The 19,908-nt window shown below is 38.6% G+C and overlaps 1 protein-coding gene across 1 annotated transcript in view; it reads left to right on the forward strand.

Annotated features, from left to right (window-relative positions):
- ric1 (RIC1 homolog, RAB6A GEF complex partner 1) overlaps nt 1-19,908 on the forward strand; it is a 56,591-nt gene that overhangs the window by 15,534 nt on the left and 21,149 nt on the right. The window contains exons 3-6 of the mRNA XM_053477836.1: nt 14,171-14,250; nt 18,072-18,179; nt 18,685-18,827; nt 18,948-19,084. Coding sequence (XP_053333811.1) covers nt 14,171-14,250; nt 18,072-18,179; nt 18,685-18,827; nt 18,948-19,084 — 468 coding nt within the window. The remainder of the gene's footprint in view (nt 1-14,170; nt 14,251-18,071; nt 18,180-18,684; nt 18,828-18,947; nt 19,085-19,908) is intronic.

Below are 19,908 nucleotides of genomic sequence, written 5' to 3' on the forward strand. Positions count from 1 at the left end.
CTGGGATGTTGATTTGACATGACCTTTGAGAACACCATTCAGAGTTCCTAAGTAGGAATTCTAATTTAAGGTGTTTTTTTTTTTTTTTTTGGGAGGAGGCGCTGTGGTTATTCATTATGCCTATGACTGTTTCAGGTAGACGACCCCCCCCCCCCCCCTTTTTGTCTGTCCTGTATGGAAAAGTCATCAGTCATTAAAAACATCAAATGTTAAACCCATTATACGGGTTCACATCACTTTTTAAAAACAAGTTTAAATGAAAAGCACATGTGAAGCAGGCGAACCTCGATCTACAGATAACAGCAAGCCGGGTTCATAACCGCGTTCAGCCGTAACCTACGGCAAAGTCGTTTTGTGTGGTTTTTTTGGGGGGGTGGAAGAGAAACACCACTTCACCTCCTCGAACATAACAGTCTCAGGATGCCCGCGCTTCCTGTTATTGTTACGTTTTGTATAGATGTTCCGGTGCGCTTTGCAAAGAACCAAGAGGACATGGTCTACGTAAAAGTCCCTTACGAGTAAAATTGCATTAGTTTCATTCGAAACCATTCTAAAGTGAAGGGATGAAGGCGGTTACTGGAGTTTGATTTTGTCGTAGATATTATTATAATTTTAATGTATTGTTACTGTTTCTTTAAGGATGCTTTGCTTTAAGAAGATGCTGATACAGTATACATTTAGTTTAGCTCTATACAAATGACATTTCTTTCACATGTGCTGTGTAAAATTGATTATAGCGACTTAATATATTAGCAGTATATTGACTCAGTAAAATGTATTTGCAAGTAGACACTCGTACAGTCAGTTAATGTAGCAGAAGCTGTGTTTATATGGACAATAATTCTTCAATCCGACTGAAGTTATTCCAATTAAAGATTTTAACTCCAAAGAATTTAGTCAGAACATAACCTTTTGTGGACGTTTAGAAAGTCAATCTGCCCGCTGTGAAGCGTTTAAACTGTTGTAAATGTAACACAAGAGGTTCAGCTAGGTTAGCCTTCTCATATTTTTATGGCAAATCCCACCTTCAGCATTATGATTGTTTACATTCAAGCTATTTAGACGAAGCCGGTGCGTTCCCTATCCGATAATTTTTTTTCGTGAACACGGCGTCGTCTCAAGAAATATCTGCGTACACACGAAACCACTGAAAACGGTGTATTATATATGCCAGATCAGTATGGGGCGCTGTAATTCTGCCATAGAGATGCACTATACACGACTTTGAGCATGCGCATAACCTTCGCGCTGTATACGAACCAAGATTGTGTTGTCCATTATCGCTTGTTGCTCATAACAGTTGCAAAGAAGCAATAGATTTTGCTGTAATAAAGCTAGTAGGCTTTGTAGCAACACAAACACAATCATGTAGTCCGCCATTATTGTTGTTGCTGTTACGTGTGACGCAGCCGACACGTGATGTGATGACATCATCGTTTCACAAAATATACGGATTGGCCGTACACACGAAGACGCAAGGGTGTCGTTTTCAGTTTTATCCACTTTGGGACCCGGTTTCAAAAAATAGCGGTTTCAGTCTCCTAAAACGCCGGATCCGTGTGGGCGAATCGCCACTACGATAAAACATTTATACGTATACAGCGAAACGCGCCTCCGTGTGGACAGGCCCTTAGTCTCATTTACGCTACCGCTCAAAAATTTGGGATCACATTCTAACCCCATGGTCGTTCCTGATTTTTATTTCTGTTACCATTGTAAACAATGCTGAAGGCATCCAAAATATGCAGTAATCTTCTTCTTTAAACAGTTTTTAGTAGATTAAGATCCATTTGCTACTTGTCTTCATACGGCTCTCATCTCAGGTGTTTTGTTAATTGGTAATTTCTGAGGATGGTGACTCTAAATGAACTTCTCCTCTGCAGCAGAGGTGAGTTTTGGTCCTACTTTCCTGGGATGGTCTTCATGAGGGACAATTTCATCATGATGATCGATGGGTTTTCCAAACGCACTGGAAAATACTATTATTGCAAGAACTGTTCCAGAAAGGCTAACTTCAAAATAAGTGTTACATAATTACCAAATTCCATGTGTTTCCTAGTTTTGGAAATCCTCTCTATTGTTGTAGAATGTAGAAGGAAAATAATAACTGAACAAAAACAAAGAAATCCCAAATTTTTAAAGGATGTTGGATGGTTAGGCTAAACGCTTTTATTACATGTATAATAGTTAGCCAGTCTCTTTCTTTATCCATTCACCTCCCTTAGCCAGAGGTCCAATAAATGAAAGTAAAGACTGGTGGGAGAGCGGCGTTCTCATGCAGCTAACCAATCAGGAATGCATGAAAAATTACCCTCGTGAAAACTCAAGTCACCTAATGTCCTCACATGGGGCAGAAAGAATATATTTATTCCGACCAGAGATAATAAATTAGGATTTTTTTTTTTTTGTCTGATTGGGTGATTATTCCCAATTATTAGTGGAATATTAGGATCTGATGTTCAATAAACAACCTTCTTATGGTTTAGTTTTAGTGTTGTCTTTTTTCACATTTGTTGTTGGTTTTATCTATGTTTCCTGGTTTGCTTTGTGTTTTGTTTCATATTTTATCTTTTATTTTTGTTTTTTAGCATTGCCTGTTGTTATTTATTTCTATTTTGTTTTACTGATGTTTCATTGCATTTTTGTGGTTGCCGTTAATGTGCTTGGCACCTACATCTCAGCGTAAATAGCTTTAAATTCAAACCACACCACACTTATTAACCACAAAATAGTGAGCTCTTTGACACACAGATTTCCTAAACTCTTCAGAAATTCGTTGCTTTTGGGGTTGTGGAACCAAATGACGTCAGGATTATTTATTGCTCTGTAAAGTTTGCTAGAGATGCTGGACAGATGTGCTGATGAACACAAACCTGCAGCAGTGAACAAGACTGTTCTTTGTTTCCAGGTTTTGTAATATATTTCTCTGTGGGTGCAGAGCAAATAGCAGTTAGTACCTTGTAATGCTAAGGTCACACTCATTAAACACTTTATTAGGGACACTTGTTAACGTCCTCATTTATGCAATTACCTCATTAGCCAATCGTGTGGCAGGAACCCAGTGTGTAAGAGCATGCAGATGCAGGATTGTTTACGTCAGCCATCGGAATGGGAAGGAAAATATTCTGTTCTTGGTGTTGGTGTAAAAGGGACTAGTTTGTTTCTGCTTAGCATGGTGCAATAAAGACAGCGCACAAAAACGCCAACGAGTTGTCTAGGAGAAAGGTCAGAACAGAATAACCAGACTGGTTTTAGCTAACAAAGGGTGCAATAACTCGGGCAACCACTCTTCAATTGTGCTGAGCAGAAAAGCATGCCAAACCTTGAGGTAAAGGGTAACGTCACCAAAAGACCACAAGAGGTTTCACTTCCGTCAGTCGATTTTAAAAAAGCTGAGGCCGCAGTGGGCACAAGCTCAGATTTCTGCTGAGGACCTAGCATGACTTTTTAACACTTTCTTTCTAGGAATACCAATCATTAATGTCCTGAATGCCTCAGACTATCCGAGGGTTAGGTGACCACTCACAACCTGATATATCACGATAGCTAAGTGCCGGTTCGATTTAATATCGCAATTCTGTATCAAGATTTTATAAATGTCCTAATTCAATATTGCTTTTTTTCTGATTAAGTTTAAGACCCTGAACCCTAAAAATGGTCACTCAAAGTTTATAACTTGGCTTTATTTCAGTTTCACAACTAAATAGTGAGTTACTAAATATAGCTCATTCCTTATAGCGTCAGTTTTCGAGCTTAAATACTAAAGGCAGCATTTGCACAATACAAACTAACTTCAAATCCAAGAGTTGAACATTTTACTTCAAATTAGATTCAATAAAAAGCTACATTTTAACTAAGAAGCATGAAAAGAAAAAAAATACACAAATTGAGATTCATAATTGAATTTTATTAATTTTTTCGGTTTCCTTTATTTCTGTACTCTAATGCTGCTTAAAAAATCTTTAGTGAATGGGTGTTCAAATAGAAATCAATTCTTGGTAATATTCTGCCTCATTCATATTCAGTCTGTTTTTTTCTGTTTTCAGTCAGTATTTCTAATTATTAATGCTAGATGATTTCCTCCCACAGTCCAAAGGCATGCAGCTTGGGCTAATTGCCGCTTCCAAATTGCCCATAGTATGAGTGTGTGCGTGTGTGTGTTGCGTGCATGATTGTGCCTTGCGATGGATTGGCACTCCATCCAGGATGTGTCCCGCCTAGTGCCCCGAGTCCTCTGGGACAGGCTCCAGGCTTCCTGAGACATAAGAAAAAAAACAAACTAGTGGGCACGAATATTTACTCCATTTATTTTTGTCATAATATATTTATTATATATTAAGCATAAACATTGCTCATTAAATAAATACCCAGCTCTGTGTGTTGGAAATTTGGGAGGATCAGACTGACATCAACACCACCACTGTGGTAACTGTGTATATTTACAAGGAGCTTTAACAGACGAGCTATTATTTCAGGTGGAGTTAAACTTGAACAGGACCTAACTGAAAGCACAAAACTATTCAAAAGCAATGAATTATATGCAAAACTGACTGGTTTTTGTTCTAAAAATATTTGTTTAAATTGTGTTTATAATAAGCTTTATTACTATAAACAAAATGAGTAGAGAACAGTGAAGGTCATACTTGATTTTACATTGTTGCATATTCCTAGTCTGCACCAATTGTCAGTTTTCTAATGTTTATTGTTACAAGGATATGCTTAAGTTAACTTGCCATCGTAAACCACCCTCATGTTTATGACGCAGTGTGCACTGTAGCTTGGAAAAGATATTGTCTGAGTTGTCTGAGATATTGAGAGTTCCTGCTATATGATTGTAAGGAGTACCCAGTCAGCACTTCCTTCAGTTTGGGTCTGGTGTAACCTCAACTTGGTTATGAATCGCCATTCTTTTAATTTGGCGATTTACACATCACCACACTGTTTTAAAAATCGATTATTTATTTTAAACCTATTACATTTGGTAACCAGAGTTGGCTGGTTTTTACTTTGGTTAACCTATGATCCGCCAATCAGCCTCAGATGTAAAAAAACGCAGGAGTTTCCAAGTGGCCCAACAGAAACGCATGTTTATGGCGTTACAATATTAAAAACCGCTCGAGTAAAAAACAAAATTTTGGTCTTCAAAAAAAACTTGGTCTTAAACTCATCCATTACACACTATGCTTACACGGGCCTTAAAACACCACAATTAATAAAAATTTTAAAAAGTGCGCACTACAGGTAAACAAATAATAATACTAGTAATCTATGTACACATTTTCATCCCGTGTGGTAGGAGTGAATTGTTTGTTTAGAAATAATAATTATGGTGGATGACGAGAGATACTGCTCGGTTACATGTACTCTTAAAGTTGTTTTTAAATACTGCACAATACAGCTTTACAAATGATTTACTTAATTTTTTTTTTTTTTATTTATAAAATCTGGTGAAAAATGTAATATTGAATTGAGATATTTACGGAATAAAATACTTTTCGAAAGTATGAAGGTTTTTTGTGTGTAAGAAAAAACAAAGTATGTGTATGTAGGAAGAAGCAGGATTCAGGACTGTATGTTGTAGTGAATAACAAGGTGTTGAGCTTTTCACATTTCTTTGGCGAGAGCGAGTGTTTTGAGTCCTGTGTTAATCACATGTTTCTTTAGGCCTTAAACTGTGGTGTGGTTTGGGATGCAGCCGAGAAATCTGTTGAATAAATCAGCTTTGGCTCAGTAAAGTAAGAGAGCAGTACAACCACGTTGTGATGTGTTTATTTTTGTGATTTTTTTTTTTTTTTTTTTAATCCCTCCCACTAAATATTTTTTTTAGCTTGGAAGATAATTATAATTTTCGGCCTGTTTCAAAATAATCTTTGCCTTTACTACAAACTTGAATACAGGTTTCACACCAAAGTAAAAAGTCATAAATTGCCACAAACTTTCAGGATGCATTTTTTTAATTAGTTATAATCTACTCAGGAGTAAAAAAATCTCATTACACATTAGGCTGGGAGAATGACTGGGATGATGGCGGCTGCTCAGTGACTAGATAACGCCAGCTCAGACTCGAGCAGAGGGAGTGTGCCTGCTTATGTAAGACTGCAAAATGACTGGAATGTTTTATTTCTAAGTTTGGATTTTAGGTGTAATGTGTTCTCAGTTTGTGTATATGTTAGTTCAGAAGGGGGGAGGGGGGTGAAGGTGAAGGACATAGAGGTGACAGAAAATGAGAGGTAGTGAGACAAAGATACTTGGTTGAAAGAAAGGCTGAGATAGGAAAAATAAATAGCAGACATAGCAAAAGGAAGAGAAGATGGAATAAAGTAAGAGAACAGGAGAGGGTAATGAAAAGATCGGATAACCTCGGACGGATAAACAATTTGTTAACCAAAGACGGTTATATAACTCGATGCGAAATGAAACGTTAAGCATTAAACTGACAGCCCTAATGCTGAACTTTTTAAAATCCCCTTTTTAGGCCTACTCTAGCCACACACTTCCAAGTCCTGGGGAACACAGACACTGCTGAGAAACACTACACTTGTTCTGCACAAATGCATTATTCAGCAGTTTGCATGCAAGTAATGCTGCAGGACAAATTCATAACGCTGTGCCTGCATTTTAAATAAACTTTAGTACGAAACTGTATAAACACTAGCTTAGAGGGTAGGACATAGGTTCCTGTACTGTTTTTGTTAAACTACTGAAGAGGTGACCTTTTTACACCTCCGGATATTATGTTAAAAATTAGCTTATTTTAGTTGAAAAAGTCTCTCTCTTCCATGTACACGCGTAACAATGCATCCAGCGTCGTCTGCATGCCTCGAAACATGTATAGGCCTGCAGAAATGTGAACCCTCTTTCTTTATGATCTCCTTTTCAGTACTATAGTGTTTCCTTGTTTCAAGACCGCTCCAGTGTAAGAACAAGCCGTCATCCAGAACTGATGTATGAGCATCTGTTTATCAATAAGCAGCGGACAGAATGTACTGATAACAAAAAGCGGTCATGATGTCACAGAACCAAGGATATGGTTGAGATGAGCTTATTTGTTTACACTGTAATTGATGAGATAGTATTCAGTTTCTGAAATGGGTTGAACATTGCATTTAGTAACTAAGCCAAGAAGTTGAGCTAGATAGAGGTGCAACAATCAATTGCCATTGAATAACATAGGATAACTGCGAACACTGAGACACCTTGTAGGTATGAGTATTATTGGAGTGAAGGGGAGATGAACACTTAAATGAGCGAAAGTCTCTTCAGTGTTGTTTCCCCCGAGCAAAACAGCTAGAATGAGATGTTAAAGACTCTGTGCTTGGGCAAGCACTGCTTTGTCACGGACTCGACAGTCAGGTAAGCAGGAGAGGATTCACACATGAAAAGGATGTGAATAATTGTTGACTGTTTGTTGCTGTAAGGCAGGTTTTTATTTAAGTTCTGCTCAATGAACTTAAAGCTAGCTTACCCAGCCTGGAAAAATGTTAGTGTGGTGTTCCAGTACCAGGATATAAAGTGCTGAGCTAAATAGGTAATTTGTTAGCTGTAGTGTTGTATCTAAAGCCACATGTTAAAGGATAAGCATTTGCATTTTGTTTTGGATGAATTATTTTTGCTCTCTGGACGGGAATGATGGTATTCTAGATCTTGTGTAGGTCACAATGGCATTATCTAATAAAGTGCACCAGTGAGCTCATGCACAAGGTAGAGAACGGATGGCGCTCCCATCAGGGTGATTTTACACCGCCCTCTCATTTGGCACAAGCAACAGTTTGGGGAAATGTAACCATCCTAGAGGAAAGCTGTGTTGGCTTCACACTCCCCAGTTGGTGTATTGGGTGTGCAATAATGAGGGCTAGGGAGGAATGTAATTGTCATCCATGCTAATTAGGGTGTGTTTTTGTTTTGTTTTTCCTTCGAATTGTTAGACCTTGTCCACAGGGCAACAATGATTTTAAAGTTTTGACAAAACAGATAGGACTTTTGTTTGTTTTTTTTCCCCCAAATTCCAGCTTTATTGTTATTTTTCAGTAATATTTACTAAAACAATCTAAATCTAGTTGTAGCAGTGAGCTAGATTTGACTGAGTTTAGCTTTGGACAAGGTTAGGGAATGTGAAATGCTGTCAGCAATTTACCAGTAATGGCGCTGTTGAATAATATTTGGTCACTAATGACTAATTTATTTTATTTGTTTTTGTCTGAGCGTCTTAAAACAGGCAGCACAATTGCTTAGTGGTTAGCACTGTCGCCTTGCACCTCCGAGTTCGATTCCTGGCCAGGTCGATTCTCGCCACTGTTTGCTTGGTGGGTTTCCTCCAAGTACTCCGGTTTCCTCCCCCAGGCCAAAGACATGTAGATTAGGCTAATTGGCATTCCCAAGTTGCCCATAGTTTGTGTGTGCGCCTTGCGATGGATCGGCACCCTGTTCAGGGTGTACGCCGCCTCATGCCCCAAATCTTCTGGGATAGACGTCAGGTCCCCCATGACCCTGAATACAGGATTAAGCAGGATAGGTGATGAGACAACAATCTTAAACGAGAATGCAAACAATTTTATTGGGAATAAATAATAAAATACATTTACTTGTTAATAGCAGACAAGATGCGATTTAGGTGAGGTCCGATCGCAGTGGAAGTATTAAGCCTGGCCTAGTGGGAGTGTGTAGTCTGGTTTATAATCACAGATTTGACTGGCAGTTCAGACGTTTGTTTACTGGCTGCCTGTCATAATTCCATACTAAAGTAATAATTACCGAATTATCAGGGTTAGTATCCTTTACTAGTTGCCCTTTAAATTTCTCTGTTCAAGTCTCTCACTGAGCATCAACCAGGTGCGTCGTTGTTAAAGTGAATGTGCCTGCTGAGACCTTCCTACACAGCCTTTGAAATTAGAGCTCAGTTGTAAAGCCATGTTTTCCTGGAGAGTTTCCAGGATTCTTGTCAGCTTGGCACTCCTCCTGAATGTCAAGCAACCCAGTGCTACGTAACTAGCTTTCTGTTTCACACTTCAGAAATAATAAACTCAAGGAACCGACATCTTGTTAGGAAGTACGACTCTGGGGTAGTTGCCTAGTTCTGTGAAGTTCTCTGGTGAGGGTGGTCATGTCCCAGCTTCTCCTGCATCAGCGTGCTGTCTGATATGGCCAGAAAGAGCCACCGTGGACAAAGAGCTGACTTGGCTTCATCAGTGAGGTCTCTGTCATTATAGAGCATAATTTGTCTAGTGAGAGAGTCAAAGTAAAAAAAAATTTAAGCGTTTTGGCAATTTGTTTAAAAAAAAAACATATTGAAATACTTTAAGTATTCAGAACCATCGAACCCAAGCACCCAAGTCTTCTTGTAAACCATGCCACAAGCCTGACACATCACTCTTTTGGAAGTTTTTTTTCCTTTATTTTTTCAATAATCATAACCTTCAACCTTGGTGTACATCCATTTTCAGATTTCCTTTGAGATGCCTGGGTTTATAATTTTTTATTTTTATTATTTTTTGCTTGTTTTACATTATGTGGATGGCCTGGTGCGTATCTGTCACCTACCTGGGAAAGAGGTAGTTTTCCAGGATACATTCTGGGGGGAAAAAAGCAAAGCCGACAGGGACAGAGTGATGCTCAGGGCAATGTTCTGCTTGGTGTGTTAACATGTACCATCTTCCTAAACATCGTTGCAGATAAAATAAACGTGTCTGACAGTGGTGTTCCCTATTGAATACATTGGTTGCTTATCAGAAAAAATGCAGGTTCAAGCTGCTGCCACTGTTGGGCCTCGAGCAAAATCTTCAACCTTCTGACTTGGCGCTGTGTCACGGCTAACCCTGCGCTCTGACCCCAGCATCCATACAAGCTGGGCGATGTAGAAGAAAAGAATTTCACTATTCTGTAATGTCTGTGACAATCCTTTCTTCCTCTAATGGCACCTCCTCCTTTCAGCAGGGTAATGTACCCTGCCGCGCTGCACCATTTATTCAGCAATGGGTTGAGAAACGTTAGAGTTGAAGTTGTTGAATTGACTTTTAAAATTCCCCAGATCTCAATCCGGCTGAGCTTTATTGGGGACTGCTGCACTACCAGGGACGCCTTGATGTTGTCTGGTCTGCTGCACCTCCTGGTAGGGGGGTTGTTTAGGGTCCTCCCAGCAAAACATAAATTTCTAAGAACCTAGATAAGATGACCATCTGAAGTCTGCTGCATCCAACCACATACTCCAAGGAGCCTTAAACCTGAGCCTTCTTTTTTTATTTATTTTTTATTTTTTACAGTTCAGTGAAGACAACATGAATACACAAAATACAAATTATGTCCGTTGTCTTCAGTGTGTCCATAAAATGGCCCTACCCAAGAAGCTTCCATGAAGCAGAGAGAGCAAGCCATTATTTTACTTTGTTACTCAGCTACCCCTCACATTCACAATCTCTCTCTTACACACTTGGTTTCTACACCTCGCAATCGACTTCTTAAACTCTGCAGGAAGTTTACACTTATAAACCCATTGCTTTTCTGCTCGTGTCAAAAAAAAAAAAAGCATGCATTTTCACACTTGTTTGTGTAGGTTTTTTTTTCTTTCTTTCCATCACCCTCTTTATATAGGCATCTCAGTCTTGTTATATTTTTGAGGTCCCCAGTATTTCTATCTTTGAGTTATAACATTTCTACGTCCACATATGCAAACGTGCACAAACAAGAAGCAGTCATTCCTCCTACCCCCCCCTCCCCCCAAATCTCTTTTATCTTGATGTCTGTCTTTCTTTTTGTATCTGCATGGATGAGTAGGAGTGAGTGAGAGGAGGTTTTTTTTTTCTTCTTTCTTTTCTTGGCATTCCTCTGTCACTGCATCCATCTGGAAAGTCTGTCCGCATGGCATCGTGGGTAATAACTGTTCCAGCTTCCTGTTTGTCTTCATGAGGTTGCCATGGAGACGGCACCAAAGTGTTTGCCAAACGTTTTGTTTTGACCAAAATCGGCAACAAAAAGGCATAGCTTATGAAGTTATAAAACCAGATCCATAGGCCATGTCTGTAACAAAACATTTTGTTATCAGATTCTAATATGAATATGTGGAAGACATGCCAGTGGTGATGAACAATTCCTAGATATGCTGTGGCGTTCAAATTATGTTGGATTGATATGAACATCCCCCACAACGTTACACCACTACCACCTCCAACATGAACTGTTGACACAACACCGTTCGGTTCTTTCGTTTATGGTATTAAGATATTTTTTTTTTTTTTAATTCCACCTCGCTACCCCAGTCTTCATTTGCCTCATTTCGATCAGCTTGTGCCCAACCTAGTCTCAGATTCCTGACACATTCATGACTGACAGGAGTGGAGTCCGATGTGGGCCACTTGGGTTATTGTATCCCATTTATGTGTTAAGATGCTTTTCAGAACACTGTGGCTGCACAAAGTGGTTCTTTAAAGTACCGTAGCCTTCCTGTCAGCTCAAATCATTTAGCTTGTTGTCATTTTAAAAAAATGTTAATGTGCATTTGACTAAAATAACCTGCAGAAACCCATTTGCTGAAATGCTGTTCTAATTACTATTTTTTTTAAAGTTGAAACACTTAGCAGCGTGCGCGAGCACACAGAGTATGAATTTGGTTCACATCCAGTTTCTAGAGGGTCAAGCTTATTTTGAGCTGCCTCTGCAACTGCAGTTTAAAATCCTGCTGTGATTTTTTTTTTTCTTTTTTTCTCCCCCTTTTCTTTTTTTCTTTCTATTTTCCCCTCTGTGTGTCGAGTCTTTTAGCTGCTCCTTCCCTTACTAACAGAGCTTAAGGTCATATTTTGCCACTTTGAAAGATATAACAAGTTAAATGTGCAGAGCTTGAAAAGGGGAGGGGGGGGTGCGGGTACAACATTTAGAGATTTTGAGCTAAAATGTGCAGCAACTATTTTACTGTGCGTGTTGAATGCAGCGCTTTGTAGCCATGCATGTTACAGGCTTTGCCTGTGTTAATGTCAGAGGGCTACTGAATTCCATCAGTGTGTGTTTGTGTGTGCCTGGTCACACTGACAAAAGGACTGACAGGCTTGACAGCATGATTGCTGATGAGTGGCTAATTCAGTCAGCCATTGTCTATCCTTTATTGCAGTATGATGATAATTTTCTGGAAGAACAGAACTAACACACCCATACCGTCTTTATTATTTACTTACGTACATTGTACTGTTCTTTGTGCCTTTGTGCTACTTGTCAGAATTCGTCCATCGTTTATAGCCCCATTCAGATCGGACCGGTTTTTACATGAATAGGAGGGGGGCGTACTTATCTTTTCTGTCGTTTATTACAGACTGTACGGAACGATCAGGGAGTGAAAACACTGCATTTGGTCGATAATAATCAATTAACTTCATCATGCAGAGACAAGGTGAGAGTGATGAGACCAATCAGAAAACAGCTGACAGTAAAAGTGTGGATCAAAGAGCCACACATTACAACCATGATGAGCAGAAAAGCTTGGACCCACTGTGAACTCTGACGCTAACGAGCGTCTGCTCAGAGCAGAACAGGAACCTGAGGCTACAGTGGACACTGGCTCGTCTAAACGAGACGGCACATTGGTGTACGCTCGCCTGTATTAATAGTTCGGTAAAGATCATGTTATACTCTGCGGGAGAGGAGAGCTTAAGCTTTTACTTCGGCACCAAGACACTCCAGGAAGCACTCATTGTACAAAAACGATCCAAGTCCAACAAGGAAATTTGAAATGACACTTAAAGGAGGGTTTTAGTTATTAAGTTCCTAGCACAGATAATTACTAAATACCATGACTTGCTGGCATGACATTTTTCAATGTGACAACCCCTTAGTAAGCTGTGAGCATGCTTGGGTTTATAATATCTACAGAGATCAGATCGTCTCCTGCCTACTTTATTTTTAAGTGACGTGAAAGCTTATCGCAGTTGATGGTATAAAGTTGTTTGGCAAATCGAACAGCTAGTTTTTTCTCCAGTAGGAAGTGATGGACAAAACTCAATTAAGTAAGGCGGTGTTTTAAAAAAAAAAAAAAAAAAAAAAAACTTTCGATACAAGAGCAAAAAAACAGTAACACAAAACCCTTACCATGTTGAGTCATGTTATGATCTTGTCTTATGATGTCAAACGAGGTAACTGAATACTGCTTTTATTCCACTCTCACTAATCACAGCTTTCTAAGGGCGTTTTCATTAGCCACCATGCCTAGGAACAATTGCTGCCCCTCTCCCACATTGGACAGCATTTAACATGATTTTTTTTTTGCTCTTGAACATTTATACTCTAAACATAAATCTACTTCTGTGTCCAGGTACAATTGACCTTGTGTATCTGATGCGAACCGGGCACTGTTCCCACGCACATTGTCACTGATCAAAATGAATGCTGAAGGATTTTGGGGTCAAATGTTCTCAGACAATTTCTCAACAACCATTGCACCAAACCAGCACTCTGCAGCGCGTGGCTCTTTAATCCCTCTGCTGCGGCTCCCTGTGGCTTTGGAGAATAAATAACGAGTATTTGATTTTTATTTAGTTTTTTATTTTATTGTAATTGCTTTGTCGCTGTAAATGTGGGTCACGAATGCAGATGTGCGACACCTGCCGGCACACGATTTATTGATTTTTTTTTTATTATTTTTTTATTTTTATTATTATTCAGGTTGAACAATGGCATGTGGATTTTTTTGGTTTGCTGCGGGTTGGATAATTTGAGTTTAGCTTTTTATTTCATAGATATGAAGAGGACTCAAATAGACATTGAGTATTTTATTTGAAAGTAAACCTCAACACAGCGTTTTTTGTTTTGTGTTTAAACTGTTTTTCTTGCATGCTGAAATACAATTTTTATCTCTGTAGCAGTTCATCGATATGTAGTGTTATCTTTATTTTAGATGTCAAAAGGGATTTGTGGAAATGATGTTTAAATATATTTTGGACATTATGGACATCACCAGTTAAATGTTTTATGGGTAGTGTTACATTTAGTAGCTGTGTGTGTGTGCACAAGCCTAACGTTCTCTCCCACAGGAACAGAGTGACTTGTTGCTTTGTTCTGTAGATGAATGTGTATCTTTTTTTTTTTTTTGGACATAGTGTACGTTTATGTCCATCATTATGTCTCGTGTGTGAGTGTTATCCAAACCAGCACGTTATTTATTTAGCCACTCATTAATAATTTGCCTTTTTTCCAGGCTGCTAATGGATACGTGCTGCTGTTTGACATCATCGGAGGTGGAGATGAGAAATATCTGTACGAGCCCATCTATCCAAAGTGAGTGAGCTTTTTTTACTCATACAATTCTTCATTTGTTCTCTCCGTTTTTCTTAATGCATTAAATCCCAAACACATTTCTTCACATGCATGCGGACTTCTTACAGCGTAACTGACACTCGCCCCTCGTCTGAACAAACGTCTCTGTTCATATTCACGAGTAGCTGACGCCTATAGTCTGTCTGTGCAGTGATGTGTACCAGCATGCCGCATATCCAACACGTACAAAAGATTAGTTGTATGGTGACAAACGCTATGTACATAGGGATGCAAGGTTAAATGAAGTAGGGGGATATTCCCCTGTTTTTCTGAAGTGTCTTGAAATGCTCTCGATTTACATACACAAACAACCTCATTGCAGAATAATGGCGATTCACTTGCGTGTATTTCGCTGTATTCAGATCAAGCTGCATTCAGATGTCCGCTCATTTACTTGAGTCACACTTGCACAGTGTAACACAACACTGTTAATTCACAAATAAGGCCAGACATTAGCAAATGATTCAGTCGTACAACTCAAATGCTTCTCTCATCTCCCTTCCTTATTGATGTCATCTCAATATTAGCACGTCCTAAATACTGTATCACAACGCTCACTCGCTCAGTTCCAGCCAATTACACGCTAGAGGACAGACAATACCAGCCAATCAGAAATTGAAGGGGGGAAACGTTTGATGAGCTCGTTTTAATGCCCTGTGCCCTATTTAATAAACAATAGATTCACAACTGTAAACTCCTATATTTAATTTTAAACCGCCAACAAACCGCCATTTATGCTGTTAAAATAATGATACAAAATAGCTTCTATAACCTAACTGCTTTTTTTTTTTTTTTATGGTTATCATTCTATCGGTGTGCTTTAAAGTTATTCACTTTATTGGCTTCTCAAATCAAATTAAATGTTTTTTTTTTTTTTTTTTTTTTTTTTTTTTTTTTTGCTTTTGTAAACCTATCCAATTATTGTTTTGGTTGAAAATTCGTGCAAGAGAATTGAGCTCATTTCCCATAGGGAAAAAGCATGATTCACATTTGTGTGTGTGTGTAAGTAAACCATACTTGAGTGAGTAATTTCGCCTGCGGTGTTTAATGGGTGACAGGACCCGAGGGTTCAAACGAATCCTTCTTAAATGAAAATAAAGACTAGATCTATACTATATCATGACAGATGTGGCCTATTTATTATAATACAGAATGTGGAACTATCTTAGTAACTGCATTCCATGCATTTTCATGCAATTAACAGATAAAAGTAGCGCAATGCATTAAAATTATGCTCGTACGCATTAAAGTTAGTTTTTAGCTCAAAAATGAGCTGTGATGTCAGCACTTGGCCTGGTTGTTGATCCCAGACTGGTTTTTCGCTCACAAATGTCAAAATCTTTTCATGTGGATGAAAACAAAAACATCTGGTGAGCAGCAATTCTGCGGGACACATGAGAGAGGTCAGAGGACTATTTTTATCTACTGTACCTCAGGTAACGGCTTTTTACAACCATGGTGAGCAGAAAATAGTCGTCGTGTAAACGAGATACTCGTGTCAGTTAGTTGCATTTTTAGACCTTACCCGGTCATAGCACCCAGATCTGTAGGTTCATGTGGTAAAGAATTGCGTGGTTTTGGTGACCCACATGCTTCTCTGATTGGATTTTTTTTTTTTTTTTGAGGGGTGCTTGTGGTTTCTTTTTTTTTTTCCCCCCTTACTTACCAAGCACCATTCTGAACTACACCTAATTCTTTTTAACCCCTTCTACTCACTTACCTCCACTTTCTGTAGTGTCCACCCTGCTTGCACATATCGGCGATCTGCCTTTGTCTTCAAAAACTCTTAGAAGCACGTCAAGAGAAAAGCTGTTGTCTCATTTTCAAGTCTGAACTTGTCTCTGTTTACGCTGTTTATCGCCCTCTCTCTGTGAGAAAGGTAACTTGTTGCCTTTTCCTGGGAAACACTAAGACATTAAAACATGTAGTCTCCAGTCTGAAAATGACAAGATTAAAAAAAAACAATGCAGCTCGTCGCATCATTATGCATCACGCTGCTAGATAGAGTATAATTCAAGAGATGGATGGGATGCAATTTGACTTAAAAGACAAGAAGAAATAATGCAGTAGTGATACTACTACTAATGAGAATAAGAAAAAAAAAATACATTTAGCTTTTTGGCCAATGTATTTAGCTTTGTGTGTATATGAACAGATCGACAGACCCTTCAGTGTTTGCCCACAGGTGTAAAATGTAACACAAAAGTGGTCTACTACATACATCAAATACATATGACCTTTAACACCATTTAAATATATTTAATATTTGTACTAATCTCACATTTCAGTGATCCAGCCCATTAACGCTCCCGTGCATCTACCCATATGTGTAAAGCATGACGAAGTAATAACATTAAGAACTAAACGCTCTTTGGTGCGTAAAGATGGCACTGTTTGTCAGAGCGCATGGACCTTAAAAACCAGAGCATATTTTAGCTTTTTTTTTCTGCATGTTTTAATTAATATAAAAGAATAAATATATAAGAATTGTGCAATATAGAGTGACGTGTCTTTTTTTTTTTTTTTTTTTTTTTTTTTTTTTTGCCCTCAGCACACTTCAGACGCAGTATGATGAACTGAACTTTATTTCATTTTAACCAACTGTACAACCATGACTCAGCAAGGTTTTTAACTGGGTCAAATAGCCAAAGAAATATCACATTTACAAAATCCTGTTTTTGTCTTGTTGTTTCTCTGACCAGATAGTAGTAATTATTATTCATTTTGTGAATTCTACATTTTTTTGTCATTCCCATATTCCTGTACAAGTAAAATGCGCACATTTGTTATAACTTTATTTCTACATGACGCATCAGAAAACCCAAATGCACGGTTTTAATGTCTGAAGTCTCTCCCATCGATACACACTGGCAGGACTTTCATAAAATTATTATTTTTTTATTATTATAAATTTTAATTAATTAATCTTTATTATTATTATTTTTTAAATCCATATTACGCTGTATTTCCTGCCTCTTAGTCCAGCTCGCTCGCGGTAGCAATATAAACATGTACGGGAGCAGTAGCGTGAGAGGGGAAACATCTGCTACGATGGCATCGTTTTTCCAGACGGTTTAAGTTTTTGCAAATGTAAAAGGGCTGCCGTCAATATACTTGAGCGGCCAATCCGAGTATACTCTGCGTGGGGAAACTCCGCACTTTACTGATGTCAAAGAAAATTCCAGACATCCAGTAGCAATGAAGACGAAACAAAAAGTCAGGTTTGTAGATGTGATTTCACACACTGGGTATCTTGCATATAGTCATTGGATACAGAGTAAGTGTAAGAGCTGACCAAATTTATTAGTAAAATGTGCATGCCTTTGCATCTACAAATCTGACTTTTTGTAACCGTCTTCATTACTACTGGATGTCAGGCAAAAAAATGTATACACATTTCAGAAAAAATAAAGTAGTATGATGTATACTATAGTAATACAATATTAATAATGCATTAAATTATGATTGATACATTTTAATTGATCAAAAATTTGTTAATAAATGAATACATTAACATTTTTATTAATACATTTAGTATTAAAATTTTAATACAAGTTTTTCCTTAAGTTTTTTTTTTTTGTGTGTGTGGGGTTATATGGATGGATAGATTGATAAATGAATGGAGGCATATAAAAAAAGGAAGGAATAAATAAGTCAAGTGAAGTAAAATATAGCGCAATTATTGATGTGGAATTGTATTTGGCAAATTGACTCAATAGTCCATATAGTAATAACTGTGCAAAGGGCAGCATAAAAGTAATGGTATATGTGTGTTTTTGTAGGGGTAGTGTTCGTATGAAGGTTACTCCTGGGTATAAAGAGGAACAATGTGCTCCTGCTCTCAGTGTGGAAATGAAGAAACCAGTCGACCTGGAGGCTCCTATTACCAGGTACACACACCCTTTACACACGAACACTTTACTGTATGGTTCTAAATTTTAAATATGGATGTCCTCTTTACAAAGCTTGTACTAGACTCGGTCAGCGCACACACAGGTTAATCTAAAGTATGTCCATTGCTCGTGTAACTAGGAAAAGGTCCACTTGGCTTAATGCCCTTCATTCTTGTATTCATAAATGAACATTAGAGTTTATTGACATCTCATCCTCTGTCTCATTTCTTTCTATTAAAAGATGTGAGATGAGACCAGGGTTTAAGTTATTACAACATCTTAATAACTTAATAAATCTGACTTCCTGTGCTTGGTGGGCTTGATGTCACTCTTTTTGTTGGACCTGGACACGCTTACTTGTGCTCAATGTTTTCTACTTAAAGGAGAGAAAATACAAGAACGATTTCATTTAATAAGACATGAGAAGACTGGGTGTGATGTGATGTGATAAATGCGAGATGTGTGTAAGAAGCCTACTTATCCATATATTTTTTTCTCTCAGTCTTCAGTCACTGCAGGAGGATTTGTTGGTGTGTACGGCCGATGGTTATCTGCACATGCTCCACTGGGACGGAGTCTGTAACGGCCGGAGAGCCGTAAACCTCAGCACCATTCCTTTCTCTCTGGACCTGCAGTCCTCACGCGGTAAACTTTTTTTTGGCAAATCATTCGCCACTTGTATGTTAAACACAGCTGATGAATGTGAGACCACACCCGAAGATGTGGCATGGTTTCTTCATGGTAAGGTTTTTTTCTTTGCCTTAGGTGGTCCATGTTTGGATCTGAATGGCGTCTACATTAGAGAAATGGAGTATTGTATGACGTTGGATGGTTTTGCCGCCGTGCTTGATGACGGAAGACTCGGATTCATCACACCAACAGCCAACAGGTTCTCCACCGAGGTGAGAAGAACTTCTAAAAGTGTCTGCAAGCAAATCTGTGACATGCACTAAAGGGAACCTTTATGTGTATGTGTTTTTTTTTTTTTTTTTTTTTGTGCATTAGTTAACAAGAACAGACTCTGAATTTTAATATAGCAAGTAACATTTTAAATAGGTCACGGTTGGTATTTGAGATATTGTGCCGTATGGATGAGAATCACCAGTCACCACCCGATAAGATATCACGATACTTTTACCACGATCTCTTATATTAATATTCCGATTCTATAAGTATCATTTACATTTACATTTACATTTAGGCATTTGGCAGACGCTCTTATCCAGAGCGACTTACAAAAAGTGCTTTAATGTTTACAACATTGGATACATACTTACACTGGGTTAACTAAGTTAATAACTAAGTACCATTAGTCCAACACAACTGAGTTTTTTTTTTTTTTTTTTTTTTTTGTGGGGGAGGGGGGTTAGTCCAAGTACTGGAGAAACAGATGAGTCTTAAGTCGTCGTTTAAAGATAGTCAAAGTCTCTGATGTACGGACATCTAGAGGAAGTTCATTCCACCATCTAGGTGCCAGAACAGAAAAGAGCCTGGATGAATGCCGCCCTCGATCCCTGAGAGATGGTGGGATGAGGCGAGCAGTGCTGGAGGATCGGAGGCAACGTGGTGCAGTGCGTGGTGTAATTAGCGCAGAGAGGTAAGTGGGTGCTGGGCCATTTTTGGCTTTGTAGGCAAGCATCAGTGTTTTGAATTTGATGCGGGCAGCTACAGGAAGCCAGTGCAGGGAGCGGAGGAGTGGGGTGGTGTGGGAGAACTTGGGAAGGTT

This window comes from Clarias gariepinus, chromosome 19, assembly GCF_024256425.1.
Source record: "Clarias gariepinus isolate MV-2021 ecotype Netherlands chromosome 19, CGAR_prim_01v2, whole genome shotgun sequence".
NCBI lineage: Eukaryota > Metazoa > Chordata > Actinopteri > Siluriformes > Clariidae > Clarias > Clarias gariepinus.